Genomic DNA, 20,554 nt, shown 5'->3' on the forward strand with positions numbered 1-20,554 from the left:
CCTGCCCCTGCCCCTGCCCCTGCCTGTAGCCGCGCCCGCAGCCCCCTCCCCTCCCCCTGCTAGGGCTTTGGGCCGGCCTTGGCGCACTACACACTACACACTGCACACTGCACACTGCACACCGCACCAGACCCCTCACCTCGTGCTGCCGGACGCGGGTGCGTACTCCGTACCGAGAGAAGGATCCCCGCCCGGTCCGGACACGACCCGACCCGACCCGAGCTGAGCTGAGCTGAGCTGAGCTGATGGTAAAAAAGCGCGCCCCTTCCCCTTCTCTGCCAGCCGCGCCTGCGGGCTCGTATTACACGTTCCATGGCGCATGGCGCATGGCGCATGGCACATGGCACATGGCACCTGCCGGCGGAGAGCCCTGCTGGTCCTGGCCCGTATTTCCTTCACGTCATTTGCTGGCCGCGCTAGACCAGTCCCCCCCCCGAGCAGGGCAGACGTAGCCATCGTCAACCTCCTTCCTTACTTGGTACGGCACGGCACGTTGACGCCCAGCCGCAGTCAATCCTTTGTTCCGTCTGGTCTGGTCTGGTCTGGTCTGGTCTGGTCTGGTGGCGACATTTTTCCCAATCCGTTTTCCCCAAATCCAGACCAGTTGAAATCCTCCCTTCCAACCCCCCCCCAAGGCCGGGGGAAAATGGGCCTGGCATTGATTTCTTCAGCCTGCTGCTGGCCCCCCCCCCCCCTTTGCGCCTGAACAGGAACCAGACCACGATGCACTGACTAATACGGCGTCGGCCGACCCTTACACCCGACACCTGATAGCGACCACTCATCCCCAACTCGACTTGGTCCTTGCTGAACAAGCACCAGCCCAGCCCAGCCCAGCCCCTCCTCTCATAGATACGTCATGGCCGCCCAGCCGGCAGATGGATCTACAGGAACCCCTTCTCCCATGTTGCCCGCTGGTTTTTGTTACCGTTGACTCCTGTTTTTATCGTTTTCTCCTTTGCCCGCCCCACTTTCCCTCCACCGATTGATCCGGGGTGCCCGAGAACGAGGAGGCGGGTTCTTTGTTTCTGACAACGGCACAAGGTTTGCTTGCTGGCTGGACGCGCCGATGCACGAACCCCCCTGCTCACATTCGCATGTGGGAAACGTACCGAGTATATGTAAATGTAATTGTTCCCATGGCGCGACCGCGCATGCAAGCCGTGGCCGCTGGTCATTCCAGAACCCTGGCCGCGCGCACTCGCATATGGGACGGTGCATCCGTTCAGCTTCAGCTCAAGAATCTCTTTGCCAAGTCCTGTCCTGTCCTGTCCTGTCCTGTCCTGCCCTGCCCTGCCCTGCCCTGCCCTGCCCTGCCCTGCCCTTGGGCCAGGGCAGCAGATCCTTGGCCATGTCATCATCATCCAGCCGCCTCCCGTGAAGCCCTGCCCGTTCGAACTTGGCCATCAAAGGCACATCATCCGCATCCCGCATCCCGCCCGCACGCGATGGAGCCTGGCCACACCTTTCGGAAACCAGCCAACATGGTGTGCCAGCACAGCCAAGGTTTGATAAAAAAAAAAGGAGAAAAAAAAAGAAGAAAAAAAAAACCTCCCTTGCGGCTGAGCCGTGGCCATATGCACGCCTCTAAAAGGAAAATACAGGACGGGCTGCGAGTTGTTCGCGACTCACCGTCCACGCAACCCCCATACCACACGTACTACTGCGTACCACGTCCACGCCCACGCCCACGCCCACGTCCACGTCCACGTCCCCGCCGGCGGAAATCAAGAATCCCCCCCCCCCCCCCCCCCCCCCCAGGCCGCGTCAGACGCATCACATCCAAGGTGCGACATTGCAAAGTCCGTGCTACCGCCTGCTGCTTCGCGTTGCTGAGCTCGAGCTCCAAGTGCTGCGGTACATGTAGTCCGTAATGAGCGCGTCGACGGGGTCGGGGGGGTAGCGTAGCGCAGGCCGCAGCCACCAGACGCAACGCAGCACAAGCCCCGTTACGGAGCACTTGCACTTGGAGTCAGGCGTCCTCCCCTCAGCCGTCCATGCCGTCGTCGTCGTCGTCGTCGTCTTGCTGATCGATGAGGGCGAGGGCGCCAGCCAGCAGATGGACTCGTGGAGCACCCCAAAGTCCATGGCAGTTGACGTTGACGCCAACCCGCAGATGACGGATATCATGATGGTAGCAGTAGCAGCCTAGGAAGGTCAAGTGGTGATGGAAGCTTTGAGGGGGCACCTGGGGTCAGTCAGTCAGCCCGCAGGCAGGTCCCGCTGCGCCGTGGCACGGTGTAGAACGCTGGAGCCCCCCGCCGCCGCCCCCTGCCAACCCCCCCCCTCCTTCCTCTGCAAGCCCGCTAGCACCTAGGTGGGGCCAAGCTCCCCAGGGGCCAAGCTCCCCAGCCAGCTCCAGCTGCCCCGGTCGACGGAACGTGCTCGCTCGCTTGGGCGTGCCGCGCGTTGCTCGTACCAGATCCACCGGGGCCCACATCTGCTCGCCCAGTGGGTGGCAAGGGGTAAAGCGAATTCCGACTGGAGCCTGGCCGGTTGCTAAACGCTGCCACTTGCCACCACCACTACCACCACCACCACCAGAAGCAGCAGCAGCACCACCACCACCACCACCACCACACCAGCTCAATCGAGAACCGAAAAAGGAACGTAACCATGGTTGGTCAGACCAGGCTGGTTGGTCGCATTGCTTGGCAGCTGGCCGAGTTGCTCGAGCCTGCCCCGAGCTAGAAACGTTGATAAGCAGTCCGCGGCCCGTGGTCCGTGGTCCGTGTTCTGTGGTCTGTGGTCCGTGGCCAGCCAGCCAGCCAGCCAGCCAGTTGCCTCCTTTCTCAACGGCAGCCCCCCCAGAAGGACCGCCAGAAAAAGACTTGGGAAAAACGTCAAACTGCTGCCAGCAGAAATCGACTTGACCGCCAGACTCCTCCTCGTCACAGCTCCCGTCGCGCCTCGGCAATTCACCACCCACCCTCCCGCATCGTGTCGGCAGAAACATTCCATCACAAAGAAACCAGCAACGAAAAAACCGAAGCGAGGGCTGGTCCTGCCAGGGCCGGGCCAACCCAAGTACAAGTTTTCCCTTTGATACAGCCCTTTTGCAGCCGCCAGACCAGAGCCCACCGACAACAAAAACACCGACACCCTCTTGCCGTGCCGTCCTCCGTCCAGCGGCCCGTCTCTTTTCTTTGTCGGGCACGAACACAAAGACACAAGGGACAGCCTGGAAGTCGTACAAACAAAGCCCTGCATTTTCCCGGTATTTCATCTACCGAACCCAAACCCTCCATCAACCCACCCAGCCTCGTCAAAGAGATACTCGGTCGAGGGTTCTCGAGAACCTCGCTCCACCATGTCCATCTTTTCGTCGCTCAGAAAGAGTCGCCAGCAGGCCAAGGAACACAACGCCAAGGCGGCCGAGCAGAAGAAGAAGGAAGAGGCCACGGTTCCGTACAAGCATGTCCCCACGCACGCCGCCACGGATGCCTTCGCAAGCGCCCCGCCGAGCTGGAGAGAGGCCGATCGACCCCGAATCCTCGAGCAGAACCGCAGACGGAGCTCCATGATGGCCAGCGGCCACCACATGAACATGCCCGGCGTGCCGCGCGTCGGCAGCAGCCTCTCCCGGGTTTCCTACCCCGGCCAGGGCGTCAGTCCCATGGTCCGCATGTCTCGAGCCCACAGCTACGTGGGTGTTTCGCCCTATCCGGCCGGTGCTCGCGACAGCCAGGAAATCATGTACTCGGCTCCGGACGTGGCCTACCTACCGCAACTGTCGCTCAAGGGGAAGGAGGTTCCTCGCGCTTACGACCCGCAGCGCATCAGCCCGGCTTCAAGCAAAGGTGGGCTTTTTTTCTTCCTTTTCTCGTCGAGGAGAGACACCCTCCCCCCCATCCCCATCCCTCCCCGCAGCTGCTGTCTGGCCAAGGCTGACCAAAGACTGACTCAACAACGGGAAAAAAAAAAAAAAAAAAAAAAAAAAAAAAACAGGTGAACCTTCTCCCGTGGAAAGCTTCAGCGGCTCAAACAGTTCCCAGGACGAACTCGAGATGAAGCCTTGCAAACCCACGCCCCGGACCCCTGAAGGAGGGACTGCGCATCGTTTGCACCCGAGCCATGCTCGCCGAAAGTCGGATGCTTCCGTCAGCCGGCACGCCTCGCCGAGCCCAGTCAAAACCCAGCACACGAGCCTCTCGCGCGACTCGCGCCCGCCGCCGTCGACCAGAGGCTTCGGACACATTCCTGCCAGCGCTTCTGTGCCGCCGGTCATGGCGGGCATCTTGCCTGGCTCTCTGTCGTCTCAGCATCTGTCGCCTCAGCATCTGTCGCCTCAGCATCTGTCGCCTCAGCATCTGTCGCCTCAGCATCTGTCCCCCCAGCATCTGTCCCCCCAGCATCTGTCCCCCCAGCATCTGTCGCCTCAGCATCTGTCCCCCCAGCATCTGTCCCCCCAGCATGCTACTGCTACCGGCCAAAGCGGGGGCAGTACGCCATCACCTACGAATACCCTTGCGCCGTCATCACGTCAGGGCTCTGCTTCGTCCCTTGTCGGTCTCTCCCACACTACAACCACGAAACCTGCAGCTGCAGCCAACCCGCTCTCGTCCACATCAAACAGGCACGACCACTCTTGGAGCTGGGCGGTCCCATCCGAGCCAGCGTCGGACTTTGCATCCTCGGCGGCCGTTGGCAACGGAGCTGGGAGCTCGGACGAATCTGGTGCAGGTATGGCCTATGCCGGGCGACCGCAGCCCGGATTCGGCCAAAGGCAGCCCGCAAAGCCGAACCGACAGCAAGACACGGGTCTCGTCAAGCAGAATGTGTGGGGTGCGCAAGATGCCGTCACCCCACCCCCGCGTGTGGACCACAGCCGGATGCCGCCTCTAGCAGCACCCGAACATCTCGTCAATGTGTTTCCCGAGGAGGCAGGATACGACGTGATGCCACCGCCGGGCGGCGACAACAAGGTGCACAAATCCAGCGGCGGCAGGCTTGTAAAGAAGAAGAAGGCCCAGCGATGGTCCAACGCAAAGACACCAGCAGTTGCCGCGTAGCTGGCTTAACAGCTGTCCCGAGAAAAAAAAAAAGATATCTCTCACGGAGCAGATGAAGAGCAAAGCCTGCTGCTCCTTTTGGTTTTCTGTTTCACGGAGTAAACCTGGCGTTTGCTTCGATTTTTGTTCTGCTCGAAAACTCGGCACGGCGACTCGCAGCTCCGGTGGCGATGGCGGACGTTTGCGAAGCTTGGGTCTTGGCTCGTCGCCAGCTGCATTTCCTTTCCCTTTGCGTCATGCTTTCCTACTTTTACGACTCACGACTAATGGTATAGAAGCGGCGAGGCGTGGATTCTTGTATTCCTGAATCGATTTCTCTTTGATAATCTTTGACGGCCATGTCTTGGCATCTGCCGAGACCTCATGCGCGGGGTCTTTTTTTTTTTCCCCCTTTTTTTCTCTTCTCACAATATACACTGGCATAGATGTAACTCGTGTCCTATGAGCCGAATAAGAATGGTACATAGCAAGGGTGAACGCGAAGGCGTCGTGCGCAATTCAAACAAGGCAGACTACGCGAATGATGTTTGTCACCCGTTGCTTCGAGTGCATGCAGGGTGATTAGGACCCAGCTGTGCTGGACAAGACGCGGTATTGACGCCTCATAACGATGCTGGATATTGGACTTTACAAACGAACAAGGGAATTGGCACCTCGTAACAGGCTGGATATTGGGCTTCACCTCGAGCTCAGCTACTGTCAGCCATACAGTCGAGGCCGCGAGGCAGACCTCGACAGCTGGCTGACTGAACTCGCGCCCGGGGCACTTGGCAACCACTGCCTAGGAGGTATATAACGGCCTTTCCGGCATTTCTTGGCCCTTTCACACAACCATCACCTACATCTTCACTTGCGAATCTCTCCGCCACGACATGCAGCGCGCTGGTGCAGAATCACCCTCATTTATCAACGATTCTCCGACGGCTTTGACGGCTTCCGGCCAGAGCACAAGTCACCCCAGGGAAGGTTTTCACCCGGCACTCGGGGCTTTCCTCCCCGGATCATCAAGTAGAGGCCAGGCACCAGCAAGGAATGTAGAGCTGTATAGCCCTCTAGGGTATTTGACACATGGATTTATGCAAGTTGGCTCAAGTCAACAGCCCATTCCCCCAGCCTTGGATATGATTTCAAGCTCCACTGAGGCTAGCAGGATGGCCCCCCCACCCACCCACTTGGCGGCCCTTGCCGATAATGTTTCACTCTTCGACCATCACCTTGACCACCTTGACCCGCAGAAAGATTCTGCCGCCAGTGACCGTTATTGGCTGCACACTCAGGGTCCTCTGCCTGCGACCCAATCTTACTCAATGCTTCCCTCTCCCGGCGTCGCATCGCCAGCTGTTCGCACTCGGCCAAGACTTGTCGGTCGCTTCGCTTCAGATCACGCCCCTCGAGCTGTGAATTGTCATGACGCTCCTTTTCTCTCTGCAGTAATTGCCATTTCTCAAGCTCGCATGCCTCAGCCGACGCTCATGACGCCGCATCGTTGAAACAGCTGCTTTCCAACTATTTGCATACTGCCTCGACTCCTGCCCAGGTCCGGCTTATGCTCCCCTTCCGAGCTGCCCCACGACGCCGCACGCCCTGTCTGTCCGTTGAGATACCATGATATCCTCGAACCTGGCAGCTCCTCTGCAGCAGCTGTGGTCGTGGATTCAAGCGACCCCGGTTCACCTCCTTCTGGCGTGCGTTATCCTGCTGATCCTATCCGGCCTCGCTTTAGTATGTCGCTTCCCACTAGGCCCCCCCCCTCCGTCTCTGCCGCACTGCTTTCTGTGCTTTGTTAGCAAAAACTTGCGCAGCTTATGCCACCGAAAATGTCCTAGCTCTTCCCCCTTCTCCACCTCGTTGCCCCGAAGCCGCGGCCGGTCATTCCCTGTGAGAAGACGTACGTCACCTCCTCCCCGACGGGACGACCGACTGCTCCGAGACAGCTGCCGTGCTGGTATGATCGCTGGTTGGCCGAGCGCCGGCTCGAGGAGAAGAGACGGGATGGCCCGCACGGGGCGCCTCGCACCGCCGATACTTGCACCATCGAGCCCGCCGAGGTGCGGCTGAGCGTCGTGTTTCCGGCCTACAATGAGGAAAAGCGGATAAGACCGACGCTGGAGGAAGCTGTGGATTACCTGGACAAGCACATAGGTCGGGACAAGTCGGCCAGGGCATCGCTCCCCCTCGGCCCCGGCGCCAGACGGCACCACCACTGCGCCAGCTCGGCATCTGCTGCGACGACGACCAGCAAAGAGCCCGGCGGCTACGAGATTCTGATTGTCAACGACGGAAGCAGCGACAAGACGGTCGAGGTAGCCTTGGACTTTGCCGGAGAGCACGGTCTCGACGACATTCTCCGGGTCGTCACCTTGGTCAAAAACAGAGGCAAGGGCGGTGGTGTTACGCATGGGCTGCGCCACGTCAGGGGCGCATACGTGCTGTTTGCAGATGCCGACGGCGCGTCCAGGTTCAGCGACGTGGCCAAGCTGATGGAAGGATGCGAAGAGGTCGTGGACGGCTCTCTCCGCGGCGTTGCCATTGGCAGTCGCGCCCATCTGGTCGGCAGCGAGGCCGTAGTCAAGGTACGCAGCGCCTTTGCATCTTGCCGTCAAAAACCTCCCACTTCTCCCCCCCCCTCCCCCCTTCCTTTGCCCCCGTCCAAGTCGCTTCCAGGCCCGAGGTTTGCTCACCACAAACGCACCGCCAGCGCTCCGCCCTCCGCAACTTTCTCATGCGCTCCTTTCACCTGGTGCTCACCATCCTCACCCCGCCCGCCACGTCGCGCATCCGCGACACGCAGTGCGGCTTCAAGCTATTCACGCGCGAGTCGCTCCCCGACATCGTCCCCTACATGCACACCGAGGGCTGGATCTTCGACATTGAGATGCTCATGCTGGCCGAGTCGGCGCCCGCCACGCCCGTGATTGGCAGCGACGGGAGTGTTATCGGCACCAGCCCCGGCATCAAGGTGGCCGAAGTGCCCATCGAGTGGCACGAGGTGGGCGGCAGCAAGCTGAACGTCCTCCAGGACAGCGTCAAGATGGCCCTTGGGCTGGCAGTCTTGCGGGCCAGCTGGATGATGGGTGTGTACAGACGGCGGCTGACGTGAGGGGTGAGTCTGCGCATTCGTCTGCCGTCGAAAGGGGCTGTTTTCTCGGCAGTGTAATCATAGAACACGGGCGCCTTGATAGATGCGCCTTGATAGATTCAAACACCATGAGAAAAAAACGAGGAATTGGGGGGGTATCGACTGCCCCCTTGGGAGCTGAACAAGTCGTGCTACCGCGCTTCAAAGTTCTTGTATTATGTCAATGCCACCCTGAGCAAGGCCTTCCTTTCCAGTCAGTCCTACGCCCGCGGAAATGAGACCATGAAAACTCCCCATCACACGGCCGCCCCCGCCGCAGCTTTTCCACCAAGAGCGCTATACATATACCAAGCGAGTACAAGTAGGTCTATGCAGGTCTAAGAACCGGAGAAATTGTCGGTCAAGAAACAATAGAGCCCCCATCCCGATAACTAAAAAAGGGAATAAATAAACACACGCACGCACGCACACAAGAGAACTAAACAACAAACGCCATCGCAATGTACACTTTGTATGCGGCGCACCCGTCTACAAGTTTGCTTGGCCGCTCTCCACCCGGTCCGGCTTGCACTCGCACGCTGGAGCGACGTTCCCCCCCAACCCCCCCTTACCGGAACCCCTCGCGCCAGACCAGCGGCAGAAAGACGACGCTGGCCTTCCACAGAATCAGGACGGCGTCGATGAGGGCCAGGGGAGCCTTGAGCACGCCCAGCGGGCCCGAGCCCATGACGGCAAGCGCGTTCAGCCACAGGGACAGGAAGGCGACGGAGAAGAAGTGGTAGGCGAGGATGGAGGGGCGTTGGATGATGCCGGCGAGGAGGCCGCAGGGCCCGTCGGTGATGCCCCGCTGAAAGTACTCGAAGCAGCCCTGCTGCAGGGCGCGGAGCTGCCTGTCGTTGGCGGCGAACAGCGTGTACAGGGCTTGGGCGAGGACGTTGACGATGGAGGTCATGCTCTTGCGGCGCCAGTAAAAGACCTTGACGGCCTGGTCGACGGCCTTGACGTCCTCGAGGTCCGGCACGCTCGACGGGTCGAGCAGCTGCGACAGCAGCACGGCGTCGTTGAAGGCGACGGTCATGCCGCCGCCCGTCAGGGGATGCCGCATGTTGAAGGCGTCGCCGAGGAGGACCACGCCGTTGGCGGTCTGCCTCGTCGGGGGCAGCCAGCTGTTGGGCATGCTTCGGGGGATCTTGCCGTCCTCCAGGGCCCTGAGGGCGGCGGGGCGGACCGAGGCGGGCAGCGCGGGAATCGCCACGTTCTTGATGTAGCCGCGCACGCCGCCGGCGGCGGGGGCCGCCTCGGGCAGGCCGTGGGGCACGTCGAACAAGGCGCGGGTTTCGTGCGTGCCGATCTGGTAGAGGAGCGTGGGGGACGAGCCGGCCCCGATGATGACGTGGCCGTAGTTTTTCTGGGGCAGGACGGCGTCGACGAGCTCGAGGGCGTAGAACTTGCTCCTGACGACGGGCTTGGCGTCGAGGAGCTGCTTGCGGAACTTGGAGTCGTAGCCGTCGGCGATGATGGTCAGGTGGCCGAAGAAGTAGTCGGGCTTCTTGCCGCCCGTTTGCGCGTCGGCCGTCTTGGCGAGCACGCCCAGCACCTGGTCCGTGAGCTCGCCCCGGATGGTCTTGACGACCTCGGTCTCCACGACGGTGATGTTGTCGTGCGCGAGGCACGACCGCCGCAGCTGCGTGATGAACTTGCCGTGGTGGAAGGACCGCCCCTCGGGCCGCTTGCCCCGCCGGCCGGAGCCGCCCCAGGCATGCACGACGCGGCCGCCGTCGTCGACGGTGGGATAGGGAATCATGGTCGGGACGTCGTTGAAGAGGACCATGTACCCCTTGCAGGGGACGGCGTCGATGCGCTCGACGCAGTGCCCCAGGCCGAGCTTCTTGAGCGCCGCAATGCCGCCCGGCTGGAGCAGCTCGCCGACAATGCGGTCCGGCTCCTTCATCCACCGCTCGAGAAGCAGGACCGAGCGGCCCTGGTTGGCGAGGGCGTAGGCGATTGCGCATCCGAAAACACCCGCGCCCACGACGACGACGTCGGCCTCGTGGTAGTCCCGTCGTCGCCGGCTGGCGTCCGCTGCGGCTGGAACGGCGGCTGGAACGGCGGCGGGCGTCGGGCCTGCTGTCGCGGCTGCGGCCATTTTCGACATCGATGTCCAAAAAGTCAAAGTGCGGGGAACGGGGAGGTTAGGCCCTGCCGTGCTTCGAGTGAGTCCGGGCGTGATTGGTTTCCCAGGCCGTTTGGCGAGGTTGAAGAGCGGGAGCGGCCCAAAAGGGGGGTTATTGGGATTATTAGGGACGACTAGGGGACTCGTCCCAGGCGATCGGGGGATTCGGGCGTTGCAGAACCGATGGGCCGAATCGAAGTGAAGCGACACAGACGGAAATCAGATGCAGGAACCGGCGGCAAGCATTTCGCTTGGTTCGTGTTCGTGCCGTCCGTCAGGGGCTCTCCCTCTGCGTGTCTGCGCAAGTGCGTGGGTTCAAATTTCAATGTTTTGCGTTCGACGTTCGGCGGGCCCCTGGCGCCACTTGCGAAAGGTCGCGGGCTATTCTGGCCAATCAGACAGACATTGAGCCTGCTTGAAATCGACTGGAACCACCACCCCCCCCCCCCCCAGCTTGGTAAATGTTGTTGGTGGCGGAATTGCATGTGAATATGTATCTTTGCAGGGGCCAAGGCATTCCCGCGGTCCAAGCAGTCTGGTTGAGCTCGCTCTCAGCAGCTGGGGTACGTACGGAGTACGGAGTAGAGGTGGGTCAATTGTCGTTGCGGTTGATCCCAGAAGAAGCACAATTACCTGGCGCAAATGAGGTTGAAGAACATCCGCAGGTTCCTGGATGCGATAAAGTACGACCCTGAAGAAATGTGGACTAACAAGTAAAGAGAAGCCTTACAGCATAGTGCGTGATATTATCCTGGCCTTGTAGACGATATTCTTATTACTTCCTACTGTGACCCAAAGCGGCGGAGAAAGGTAAAAGAGCCAAGGGAAGCATACGATTCAGACAAGAAAGGCGACGCTGCGTACATTATAGGCATTTAGATCATACGAGATGGACCTTGACGTCGACTCTATCTTAGCCATGCAACATATAGTAGTAAAATCAGCGAGAAAATCAAGCGATCCGACAAAGGAGCATTTCCCCCATCGACAATTACGCCAGCAGAGCTTTTCCCATCCGCATGGGAAGCTCAGCAACGGAGGATTTAACAACACTTATCCACGTCTATCAACGCTGCACTTCTTAAACGTCCTTTCAGCGGGTTCTAAGAGGGCGTCTTGAACGGAAACCCATCTGGAAGACCTGAGGATATACATTCCTCGACAGGATAGGCCAGACTCCAAGCACCTTGGCTGAACACCTGGGTCGAGGCAGGTTGTGTACATAGGCAGATTGTGTGGTGGAAACTCACAAAACGAAGGCAAGTGTGCTGGAAAGCGTCCGACGATTGATGGCACTTGGCGACCACTTGCTTTCCATTTTACGGCCAATCCACAGTTGACCTTTCCTTCCCAGATGTCCGATGTCCCTTTCTCTCTCACAGCAACTGTTATTTGAGCCTCCCACTTTTGGGCCCTTGACGGACCTTCTGACATTCATCTTTTTTTTTTTTGTTACAGTTCTCCCGTTCGCAGCATCATCACTTCTCAATCTTTAGCTTTTCGAGTTTCAACGCTGCAATCCTTAAAGTTGGATTCCAATTCAACGCTCCCCGTCATGTCTGAAGCTACTTCGGAATGGGATTCCCCTGAAGTCATTGCGCAGTACGCACGAAATGAGGCGCACGTTACTTTCGCCAAACATTTCAGTTCGCAGCTCCAACATCTGCCCCAGGAAGTGAGGGACATGGCGACGCCGAGTTGGGTCTTTCAACAACTTGGTCTCATGGACTTACCAATATTTTTGGCAACTGGTAATATCATAAGCCCATTGCCCGTGCTCGTGGGAGACGAGTTTGATGCAGAAACGTGCCTTCGAGCAGTTCTTGGGAAAATCATCTGGGAAGGCGAAAGAATCCAGCGATTTCCGAGGTGGCTGAATGTCCGGAGGCACGAACTATATCGACCGATTCTCGACTTGGTCGATGAATGCCCAGAAGATTTACTAGCCCTGTCCAAGAAGCCATTGCCAACCGCAGCATCGCCAACCGCAGCATTACCAACCGTATCAACGCCATCCGCACCATCGCCAGCCAGAGCATGGCAACGTGGAGACCTGTTACGCTCACCATCGCCACCCACAACATCTCCAACCCCACCCAGACTCATACCTCGAAAGCGAAGGAATACGTTTGCTGGGGAAGGGCCATCCTGGCGTGCGGGCGCTGATATCCTGGCACAAGCGATCCAAGAGAACTCGGGGGCGGTTGAAAGAGCCACAACAGCAATCGAAAGAAACACAGAGACTCTAGAAGTGAACACGAAACTGCTCCATATAATTTACGCAAAGATAGAACGGCTTTGAATTGAGAACATTTGCTTGCTAGGAATGGCAGTAAAGCCTTGATTGCTGATTCTACTTCGAAATTGGGCAAACAGGGGTATCGACATTTCTCCTTTCCCCTGGGGTGTTTAAGACAACACTGCCGTGAAGAAGGCCAGCTCTGCTGCGGGAGAAAGCGGACTTGGTGGAAGTTGAGGTGTGTCCCGGAAGTGTGTCGATTGCTCGGTGGTTCGGGAAGATGGAGTTGAAATCATTTGCCTAATCAACAGTGCTATTCCTCCCCACCCAATCCGCGAGTCTTTACCGTCTGGTGAGGTCTCAGTGTTGCCTTTGAACTTTGTTTTCTTTCGTATTCTCAGCAAACAGAAGGCACTCCCACCAACGGCAATGCCCTGCGACTCAAGCCGGATCATTTCGGTAGGTCAGATCTTGCAGGCCTTTATCCAAGGAGAAGATGGAATCAGCAAATCAAAGGAAGCGTCTGCGATCAATCACCACCACTACCACGTACTATGTAATTGACGCCAGTTGCAGTCGTTAAGCGTCAACATCCCAACAGACGCGGATCTAGGTCTACTAACCAGTAAGCTCCAGTAGACCAGGGGACCAGTGGACCAGTGGACCAGTGGACCTGTTGACTTACCGTTGACCTACCGTTGACCTACCCAAGGCGTGCCATTAAAACACCACAGTAGGCCGAAGTGTTGCCGTGCGCACCCTCAACTTTTTGCAACTACCAGACCAGAGTCACCAGACCTAACATATTGTACGGAGCTATGTCCTTGCCGTCATTCACTCACTGACTGGCGAATTGTATGGCGCCATCGTCGTCAATCTCATTGAATGGAAATTGTTGAAGCCATCCCGACTCCTCCATGCAACATGGACGCTCAAAATGGCTTCCAAAAAACCCGTGCCCTCTAAAGCGGCCCTCAATGCCCTGCGCGGCGTCCTTCTGACCACCTCCTGTTCTGTCATCTTGCTCGCCGAGGAACGTCGACGTAGGCTGCAAATTGCCCGTTCTGCCATCGACAATGCCCGCAAACTACACTCGCTCCAGAGCTATCGCGGACCCGTTGCCCAAGCAGACAGCCATGCATCTTGGCAAGGCAGGCTCGCCGACGTCGACCACACTGTCCTGTCTGTTGCGTCTTTTCCTCGACCAAGGACTTCTACGCGTCGCAGAGGCCGTGCGCATCTGATAGGCAGCGGGAACAACGGAGCACACTGCGATGAGAAAGGCGCAACTGCTCCGCCCGAAAAAGGCGAAAGGAACTCGGGTCCCGATACGGCCTCGAGTTTGCCGTACCGTTCTCATAGTCCTAGCATGGTCGACTTGGACAGTCTGAAGCTCGCATCTTTTGAACCAGTCAGACGACGCCCTGCGGCGGCCCGGATGTTGCCCCCCCGAGACTTCTCCACGTCGAACATGCTACCGGCCTTTGCTCCCGACCATTATGCTTTGTCCAAACCAACAGAAACCCCGTACACGGAGCCTGCGGTCCGATCAGGTGAAGGTGATCAGCCTGGTGAGGACGCCGAAGATGCCTCTTCCGAAATCGACGCGATTAAAACTGCTCGTCTCTATCTGGAAAAGTTGGCAGGCGGCCCCTCGACTCGTCAACCCGACTTCTCTATTAAATTTGCTCGTCTCTATCTGGAAATGTCGAAAGGCGACTTCTCGACTCCTCGACCCTTGTATTTCAAAGCTGTGCCTGCGTTGAAGTGGTTGCTCAAAGATATGGAAGCTTCCGAATCCGATATAGACAAAAGCAATCTCCGCGAGAAGATTGATCTAGCGGGCACAGTTCTCGAACGAGTAGCGTCCTTCGGCCCCCCGCCATCGCTGCATATTGCCAGGATACTGCGATCCCAGGCAACTCGACTCTTTCGAGCCGTGTCCCGCTCGTGCTCCGAAAAACTAGCCACAACCCTGGCCCAAGCCCTGCCGTTATGCGAAGACCCTTTGGGGCTTCTTTTCCACTTCATGGCCATTGTCCAAACCGGAAATCATCAAAAAGCGCTGCGAGAAACTCTGTTGTTGCTGTCACAATACCCTAATCAGCATCGGTACTCATGGTCTCGCGGCATGCTGTTGTTCCGCGTTTTATACCGACACGCAAAGTCTCAACAAGTCGATTTCCCTCAAACCAGGCAGCTTTACCTGATGCTTCGGGAGGCTGGTCTCTTTGAACAGATTGCAGTGCCGAGATCTACAGAGTACGACATCCGAAGGTTGATGACTGTTTTGGCTTTTGAGTGCGGAGACTGCGGCTTTGCACGCTCGGAACTCCAGAAACTGGACGAGATTGACTCTGGAGGGCTGGCTTCCGACGTTCGACTGCAAAAGTGGCTCATCGTTGGGAAGGCCGACGAGGGGAGGTGGTCAGAGGTGCTGTCCCACATTGAAATGCTGAGGCAAAGTCTGGCCCCAGACTACTGGGATTTTCAGCTCTTTCTTGGCGAGGTCGCTGATCTCTTCTCAGCCCACGGTCACAAGAGCGATCAGCTAGAGTGTTTCCTTCGAACAGCTGTGACAGAGTACCAGCTCAAGCTTGAGAATCGGTGGATCTGGGCTGTTTTGGACAACCATGCAGCGCATCGCCAGATACAATCAGTACTCTCGTGGCTGCAATTTTGCGCGGGTGCTGGCGTACTGATGGACGCCTCTTTTCAATGGACGTTCTTCTATTGGGGTCGGAAGTACTGGAACTTTTCAGATGAAATGATACGGAAAATGAAAAGAAGGCTGCGCAAAGATTCGGTCGCCACCCGACGGAAAATTCAAAGAAGACTGCGCAAATATCCATTCGCCGTTAGACGGGAAATGAAATCAGAACTGCGCAAAGATTCAGTCGCCGCCAGACGAAAAGAAAGACTGCGAACGGATTCAGTCGCCGCCAGACGAAAAAAAAGACTGCAAACAGATTCAGTCGCCGCCAGACGGGGTTGCGATGCACAACGCAACATGGCCTTTGCGGGGAGACGTGCGCAGTTCATCCTGAGGCGTGCCGTGGTGAAGCACCTAAAGGGCCCAGACCCTGATACGCATGGCGCGGCCCGCTTGATCCACGTCGCTCATCGTGAGGGTCGGGATGTGAGCTCAGCTCTCACGCCTCTTTTGATTACCCAACTCAAACGGGGGGGGAACCCTTGGCGACTGATCAACGATGCGCTTCGGATGGGGGTACGCGTGCACGACAGGGCTTACAACAAGGCGGCTCAGGCACTCTCCACCAGAGGTGATCACCAGGGAGCGGCGAAAATGTGTGAAGTTGCCGCGAGGGAGAACGGCAAGGGCCAGCTTCTGTACAACCAATACAATTTCGCGAACCTGGTGTTTGCATACACGGGTATCGCGGAATACAAGGCTCTGCAGTCTCTTCTCTCTAGGCTCACCTCGGAAGTACGGTGGTGGCACGGAAGCCGAACGTGCAAAGAGAGCATCAAGCTGGCCATGAAGAACGTTGCGAGGCGAATCATTCTCCATTCGGCCAACAGCGAATACCATCGCCAGGCCCTCATTCACTTGGATAACGCTCTCTTGCACGTCAAAAGTTGCCGCCCTACCTGGAAATGCAGGCAAGCCGTGTCTGAAGCATACATTGGTCTCGCCGGCCGCCGCTTGGACGCGTCGCTGAAAAGGCTACGCGCGATGCAAAAGCGCCAAGGAAAGAGCAAGGGCAGGCGTGGTAGAAGACAGTCAGACGAAGTTGGATAAGGTGACTAGACTGGCCCGGCGGCCGCAACATGTATGTAATTAGTTGAAATGTACCAAAAGTGGACGGTATGTCGAGACAATCAGATGGCAGGCTCTTCTGCATGGGTTCTTCGGGTGACCGTCTAGATGTGTTGGCATGAAGTTTGGCACAAGATATGGGGCACATGTGAGAGAGTTGAGCGTGGTGCACAATAAAGCATTGAGATGTCGCGGACAAGGAAACACGCAGAAAGGGGAGACAGGATGGGAAATGGTCGCGCTTAGGAGAGCCAAGAAAGGGGAGACGCCAGGCGCAATGGACGTGTTTGCTCTCTGCCGTTCCGCTGCCCCGGAGCCCGGGGGAGGCAAAAGGCTTCTGTCTGGTGATGGATCCCGTCAATTACGACGAAGTATTCACGAAGTACTCACGAAGTATTTACCATACAACGTGATAAACTGGAAAAGAGAAGGAATGATTTGGCAGGGACAATGCAGCGAGGGAAGCGAGCACCTTCCTACAACCTGGCAAGTGCTGGCTCTACATCACATCACGTCACCACAAACAGCCTCCTCAGGCCTCAACATCGTCAGCAAATCCATCATCCGTTGCGAAGCCGATTACAGTTGCCCCCCTACGTCGGCCGCATCTGCAGTGATGAATGCCGCATTACCTTGCAGAAAAGCACCTGTTTCGCCATTGTCCCGCTACCGACTTCTTTCTCCCACTGCCTCTGTCCGCGTCAGTCCGTTATGTCTCGGTTCCATGAACTTTGGCGATGCCTGGTATGAAAGTTTCGCAGCGAGTCTTTACACGTACATTGTTTATACATACAAAAAAGGCGTCATCGAACCAAGTAGAGAAAGTGTTTGACGTGGCAGTATGGTCAGGGCCGAGTGGATGGGAAAGTGCACCCGACAAGACACGGAACGGATTCTTGACTATTTCTACGAGCAAGTGAGTGAGTGCAGCTTGCGGGCTGGGAACTTTGCAGAGTATTTTGCAAGATCGCGTGGAGAAATCACTCACGCCCTCTCGCCTAGGGAGGTTTGTCAAGATCAACAGCCACTGCACCGGGACAGCTCCCTGAGCCTTGAGAGCTTGTTGACAATCTTGCGCCAGGAAACTTCATCGACACTGCCAACAGCTACCAATTTGAGCAGTCAGAGATATGGATTGGTGAATGGATGAGGAAGCGTGGAAATCGCGATGAGATGGGTAAGCGCAAAAGGGTCGATTCCCCCCTATCCAAGCAACGCCATGGCATGGTGCTCACGCACCGCTGGCCGATTTTGTAGTCGTTGCTACCAAATACACCACAAACTTCCGAGATGGACCTGACCAACCGCGCATCATGGCCAATTTCACCGGAAACGGCACCAAGAGTCTGCGGGTGTCCCTGGACGCCAGCTTGAGAAAGCTACAGACCGACTATGTCGATATTCTGTATGTCCATTGGTGGGATTACAGTGCGTCCATACCGGAAATCATGCAATCCTTGAACCAGCTTGTTGCAAGCGGCAAAGTGCTGTTCCTAGGCATCAGCGATGCCCCTGCCTGGGTTGTCAGGTATGTGATGGGATGTGATGGGATGTGATGCTGCTGCTGCATGTCTCCAAGCTTGGCTCATTTTGGCTGATGACTACCCTGCCCAACCACAGCAAGGCGAATGAATACGCGCGCAATCACGGCCTTCGCCAGTTTTGCATTTACCAAGGCCGATGGTCTGCTGCCTGTCGTGACCTGGAAAGGGATGTTATCCCTATGTGCAAGGCTGAGGGCATGGCCATTGCCCCCTGGGGCTCCCTAGGTGGTGGTAGATTCAAGTCGGACGAAGCACGAGGGTCCAACGACGGCCGTCAGCTGGAGGCTACCGAAGATGACATCAAAATAAGCAAAACGCTGCAGATGATAGCAAACCGCAAGGACACAGTCATTACTAGTATTGCCCTGGCTTATGTTATGCACAAATCTCCATACGTCTTTCCGGTAATAGGAGGCCGCAAGGTTGAGCATCTCCGGGCCAATATCGAGGCACTGACGATTGAGCTCACCGAGGAAGATGTCGCGGAAATAGACGGTGCCCTGCCGTTCGACTTGGGATTCCCCCATAACTTCTTATGGGGCAGACAAGTTCCAAAGTCACCACAAGACATCTGGCTACTGTCCACGGCCGGAAACTTTGACTATGTCGAGAACCCCCGGGTAGGTGCAACCCCGAGCCTCCTATTCGAACAGGGGCAAAGCATTTTCGCTGACAGCCATCCAGCCTATCAATGTCCGGGTAAATGGAGAGAAGAACCCTTCAACAAAGTCTTTCAGCTGGCGCTGGTTGCCATACCGGGCGGAGAAGCCTAGATCAGAAGGAAAGTGGTTACCGCAGCCGGGTTATCCCTGGTCTTGAGTCTTGACTTTGAAAATGAATTGCAGGGCTATAACATGGGACCTCTCGTAGCAGACTGTCATTACCCTGCGCTCCTTTTCTTGTTGTATTTTTTTTTCCTTCTCCGTTAATCCGTCCTTTGCCTTCCTTTCTTTGGGCTGGATCCTAGATTGAAACATTTCTAGGATGGCCTTTGTAATTTTCTCGGTTGCTTCGAACCAGCGCGAGAGTATGGCGAGAGGGGGAAAAGGTTCTAGAGTAATGGAAAAAAGGGTTCGGCTCAAGGGGCTCAGGAGTACTTTGTAAATAAGCAGTTATTTCTCTCAAAGTATGAATATTCACATACCGGCCTGTATAACCTGGCTCAATTGGACAAGATTGACTTTTACCATTGCCTCCCCAAACGCCGAAAAGAAATCTTCTTGGTACATTCCCCCCCCAATAGTCACATGGTCCTCGTCCGGAGGAGACTACATGACGGCCCCTCCTCCATCTACTTGGCTCCTTTGCCCTTTGCTTCGTTCTCGCCCAACTCCCTGATCAGAACCGAGGTTGCGCCGGCCCCGGAGTAGTCCTCTTGGCCCGTCTCGAAGCCGGGACACACCCCGACAGCCAGGTATTTCCCGTCATCGGAAAACGCCAGGGCCGCGACACTGTTGGAGAACTTTTGGTACTGCTTCAGCCGCCTCTTGGCCTCGGCATCCCACAGGGCGACCGTCCCGTCGCCACCGCCAGACGCAAACGTCCCGTGAACCGGATGGAAAGCCAGCGCATTGACCGGGTACACGACGTCGCCGTCGCCATCCGGGGCCGGCTGCCGGTGGCACTTGAAGGCATACTTGCGGGCCTGCGACTCGGCCGTGTCCTCGAACCATTCCACCGCGACCCGCCCCTCGATGCTGGAGGTCGCGTACCCGGCATCGTTGGGCATGCAGGCCACGGCGCGCGTCAGGTAGCGGAGCGACGACTCCCGCTGCTGCCAGGGCTTGAGGTCGGTGGCCCCCGAGGCGAAGAGGCGGGCCATGGCGTCCAGGTCGTAGATGTGGATGATGCGGCCGGTCATTGCGACGACCACCTTTGTGGGGCTGGCGGACACGGCGTGCGGCTTGGCGGGGAGGGCGACCCGGATCGGCGCCGACGTGGGCGACGAGAGGTCGTGCAGGTTCAGGGTGCAGTCCCAAGAGGCGGATACGAGGATATCTGTCCGATTGGGGAAAAGAAGGAACAACAAAAGGTCAACGAGGGCTTTTCTTTCCTCTCCCTACAGCCAGGGTCTGGACTGGACCGGACGCCTGGGCGGGGAGGGGAAGCTCGACGAGCCTTGGCGGTGCGTGCAGACGTACTGTGGTGCTTGCTGTAGACGACGCGGCGCACAGGGGCGGCGTGCTTGCTCAGCACGGTTTGGACGCCCGTCTCGAGGTTCAGTCTGCGCGAGGCCGCCATCAGTTTCTCTCACCGGGGGCGGGTTTGGTTCTCCGGGTGCCGCGCTGCGACGAGCCACAAAAAAAAAAAAAAAAAAAAAAAAAAGGAGGCCTTGTGTGCGTACCTGCAGACAGTCCAGTCCATGCCGGCGGTAAAGGCTTCGCTGCTGCTGGCGCCGAAGCAGACATCGAGCACGGGGGCTCGGTGCTCGTACTCGCGCGCCAGGTGGCCGGCCGACGTCGACGGGTGGTCGTTGGCGACGTTGTAGCAGTACACTTTCTTGTCCCACGACGAGACGAGCAGCTTGCCCGAGTCGGCTGGCGCGAATGCGACGGCGGATACGGCGTCGCCGGGGGGGGGGAGAGCTCGAACTGCGTGGCTGGCGGCGCTGCATGTCAGCGTCGGCATGGAACGGGGAAGGAAAAGCTTGGTGTTTCGTGATGGTCTGGGACCAAGAGCTTGCTTGGCTGGCAACCTACCTGGGGCCATGATGGATAACAGATGCA

The 20,554-nt window shown here is 57.6% G+C and overlaps 8 protein-coding genes across 8 annotated transcripts; 6 read left to right on the forward strand and 2 right to left on the reverse strand.

Moving 5' to 3' along the window:
• Positions 1-3,310: 3,310 nt before the first annotated feature.
• UV8b_01545 (uncharacterized protein) lies at positions 3,311-5,012 on the forward strand (the record flags this gene model as incomplete). The annotated part of the gene is made up of 2 exons (XM_043139043.1): positions 3,311-3,800; positions 3,949-5,012. 2 exons carry the CDS (start codon positions 3,311-3,313, stop codon positions 5,010-5,012), a joined length of 1,554 nt encoding a protein of 517 aa, XP_042994977.1.
• Positions 5,013-5,884: 872 nt separating this feature from the next.
• On the forward strand, positions 5,885-6,502 carry UV8b_01546 (uncharacterized protein; the record flags this gene model as incomplete). The annotated part of the gene is made up of 1 exon (XM_043139044.1): positions 5,885-6,502. The coding sequence occupies one exon, from the start codon at positions 5,885-5,887 to the stop codon at positions 6,500-6,502; it is 618 nt and encodes a 205-aa protein (XP_042994978.1).
• A 115-nt stretch (positions 6,503-6,617) lies between these two features.
• Positions 6,618-8,112, forward strand: UV8b_01547 (uncharacterized protein; the record flags this gene model as incomplete). Its single annotated transcript, XM_043139045.1, has 3 exons — positions 6,618-6,734; positions 6,839-7,585; positions 7,711-8,112. The coding sequence occupies 3 exons, from the start codon at positions 6,618-6,620 to the stop codon at positions 8,110-8,112; spliced, it is 1,266 nt and encodes a 421-aa protein (XP_042994979.1).
• A 586-nt stretch (positions 8,113-8,698) lies between these two features.
• On the reverse strand, positions 8,699-10,237 carry UV8b_01548 (uncharacterized protein; the record flags this gene model as incomplete). The annotated part of the gene is made up of 1 exon (XM_043139046.1): positions 8,699-10,237. One exon carries the CDS (start codon positions 10,235-10,237, stop codon positions 8,699-8,701), a length of 1,539 nt encoding a protein of 512 aa, XP_042994980.1.
• Positions 10,238-11,819: 1,582 nt separating this feature from the next.
• Positions 11,820-12,430, forward strand: UV8b_01549 (uncharacterized protein; the record flags this gene model as incomplete). The annotated part of the gene is made up of 2 exons (XM_043139047.1): positions 11,820-12,070; positions 12,199-12,430. The coding sequence occupies 2 exons, from the start codon at positions 11,820-11,822 to the stop codon at positions 12,428-12,430; spliced, it is 483 nt and encodes a 160-aa protein (XP_042994981.1).
• A 1,010-nt stretch (positions 12,431-13,440) lies between these two features.
• On the forward strand, positions 13,441-16,266 carry UV8b_01550 (uncharacterized protein; the record flags this gene model as incomplete). Its single annotated transcript, XM_043139048.1, has 1 exon — positions 13,441-16,266. One exon carries the CDS (start codon positions 13,441-13,443, stop codon positions 16,264-16,266), a length of 2,826 nt encoding a protein of 941 aa, XP_042994982.1.
• A 634-nt stretch (positions 16,267-16,900) lies between these two features.
• UV8b_01551 (uncharacterized protein) lies at positions 16,901-18,647 on the forward strand (the record flags this gene model as incomplete). The annotated part of the gene is made up of 6 exons (XM_043139049.1): positions 16,901-17,028; positions 17,134-17,204; positions 17,366-17,461; positions 17,542-17,812; positions 17,905-18,448; positions 18,513-18,647. The coding sequence occupies 6 exons, from the start codon at positions 16,901-16,903 to the stop codon at positions 18,645-18,647; spliced, it is 1,245 nt and encodes a 414-aa protein (XP_042994983.1).
• A 472-nt stretch (positions 18,648-19,119) lies between these two features.
• UV8b_01552 (uncharacterized protein) lies at positions 19,120-20,537 on the reverse strand (the record flags this gene model as incomplete). Its single annotated transcript, XM_043139050.1, has 4 exons — positions 19,120-19,826; positions 19,970-20,052; positions 20,173-20,419; positions 20,528-20,537. 4 exons carry the CDS (start codon positions 20,535-20,537, stop codon positions 19,120-19,122), a joined length of 1,047 nt encoding a protein of 348 aa, XP_042994984.1.
• Between the last annotated feature and the right edge of the window lie 17 nt (positions 20,538-20,554).

The sequence above is a fragment of the Ustilaginoidea virens genome, chromosome 1 (genome assembly GCF_000687475.1).
Source record: "Ustilaginoidea virens chromosome 1, complete sequence".
NCBI classification, from domain to species: Eukaryota; Fungi; Ascomycota; class Sordariomycetes; order Hypocreales; family Clavicipitaceae; genus Ustilaginoidea; species Ustilaginoidea virens.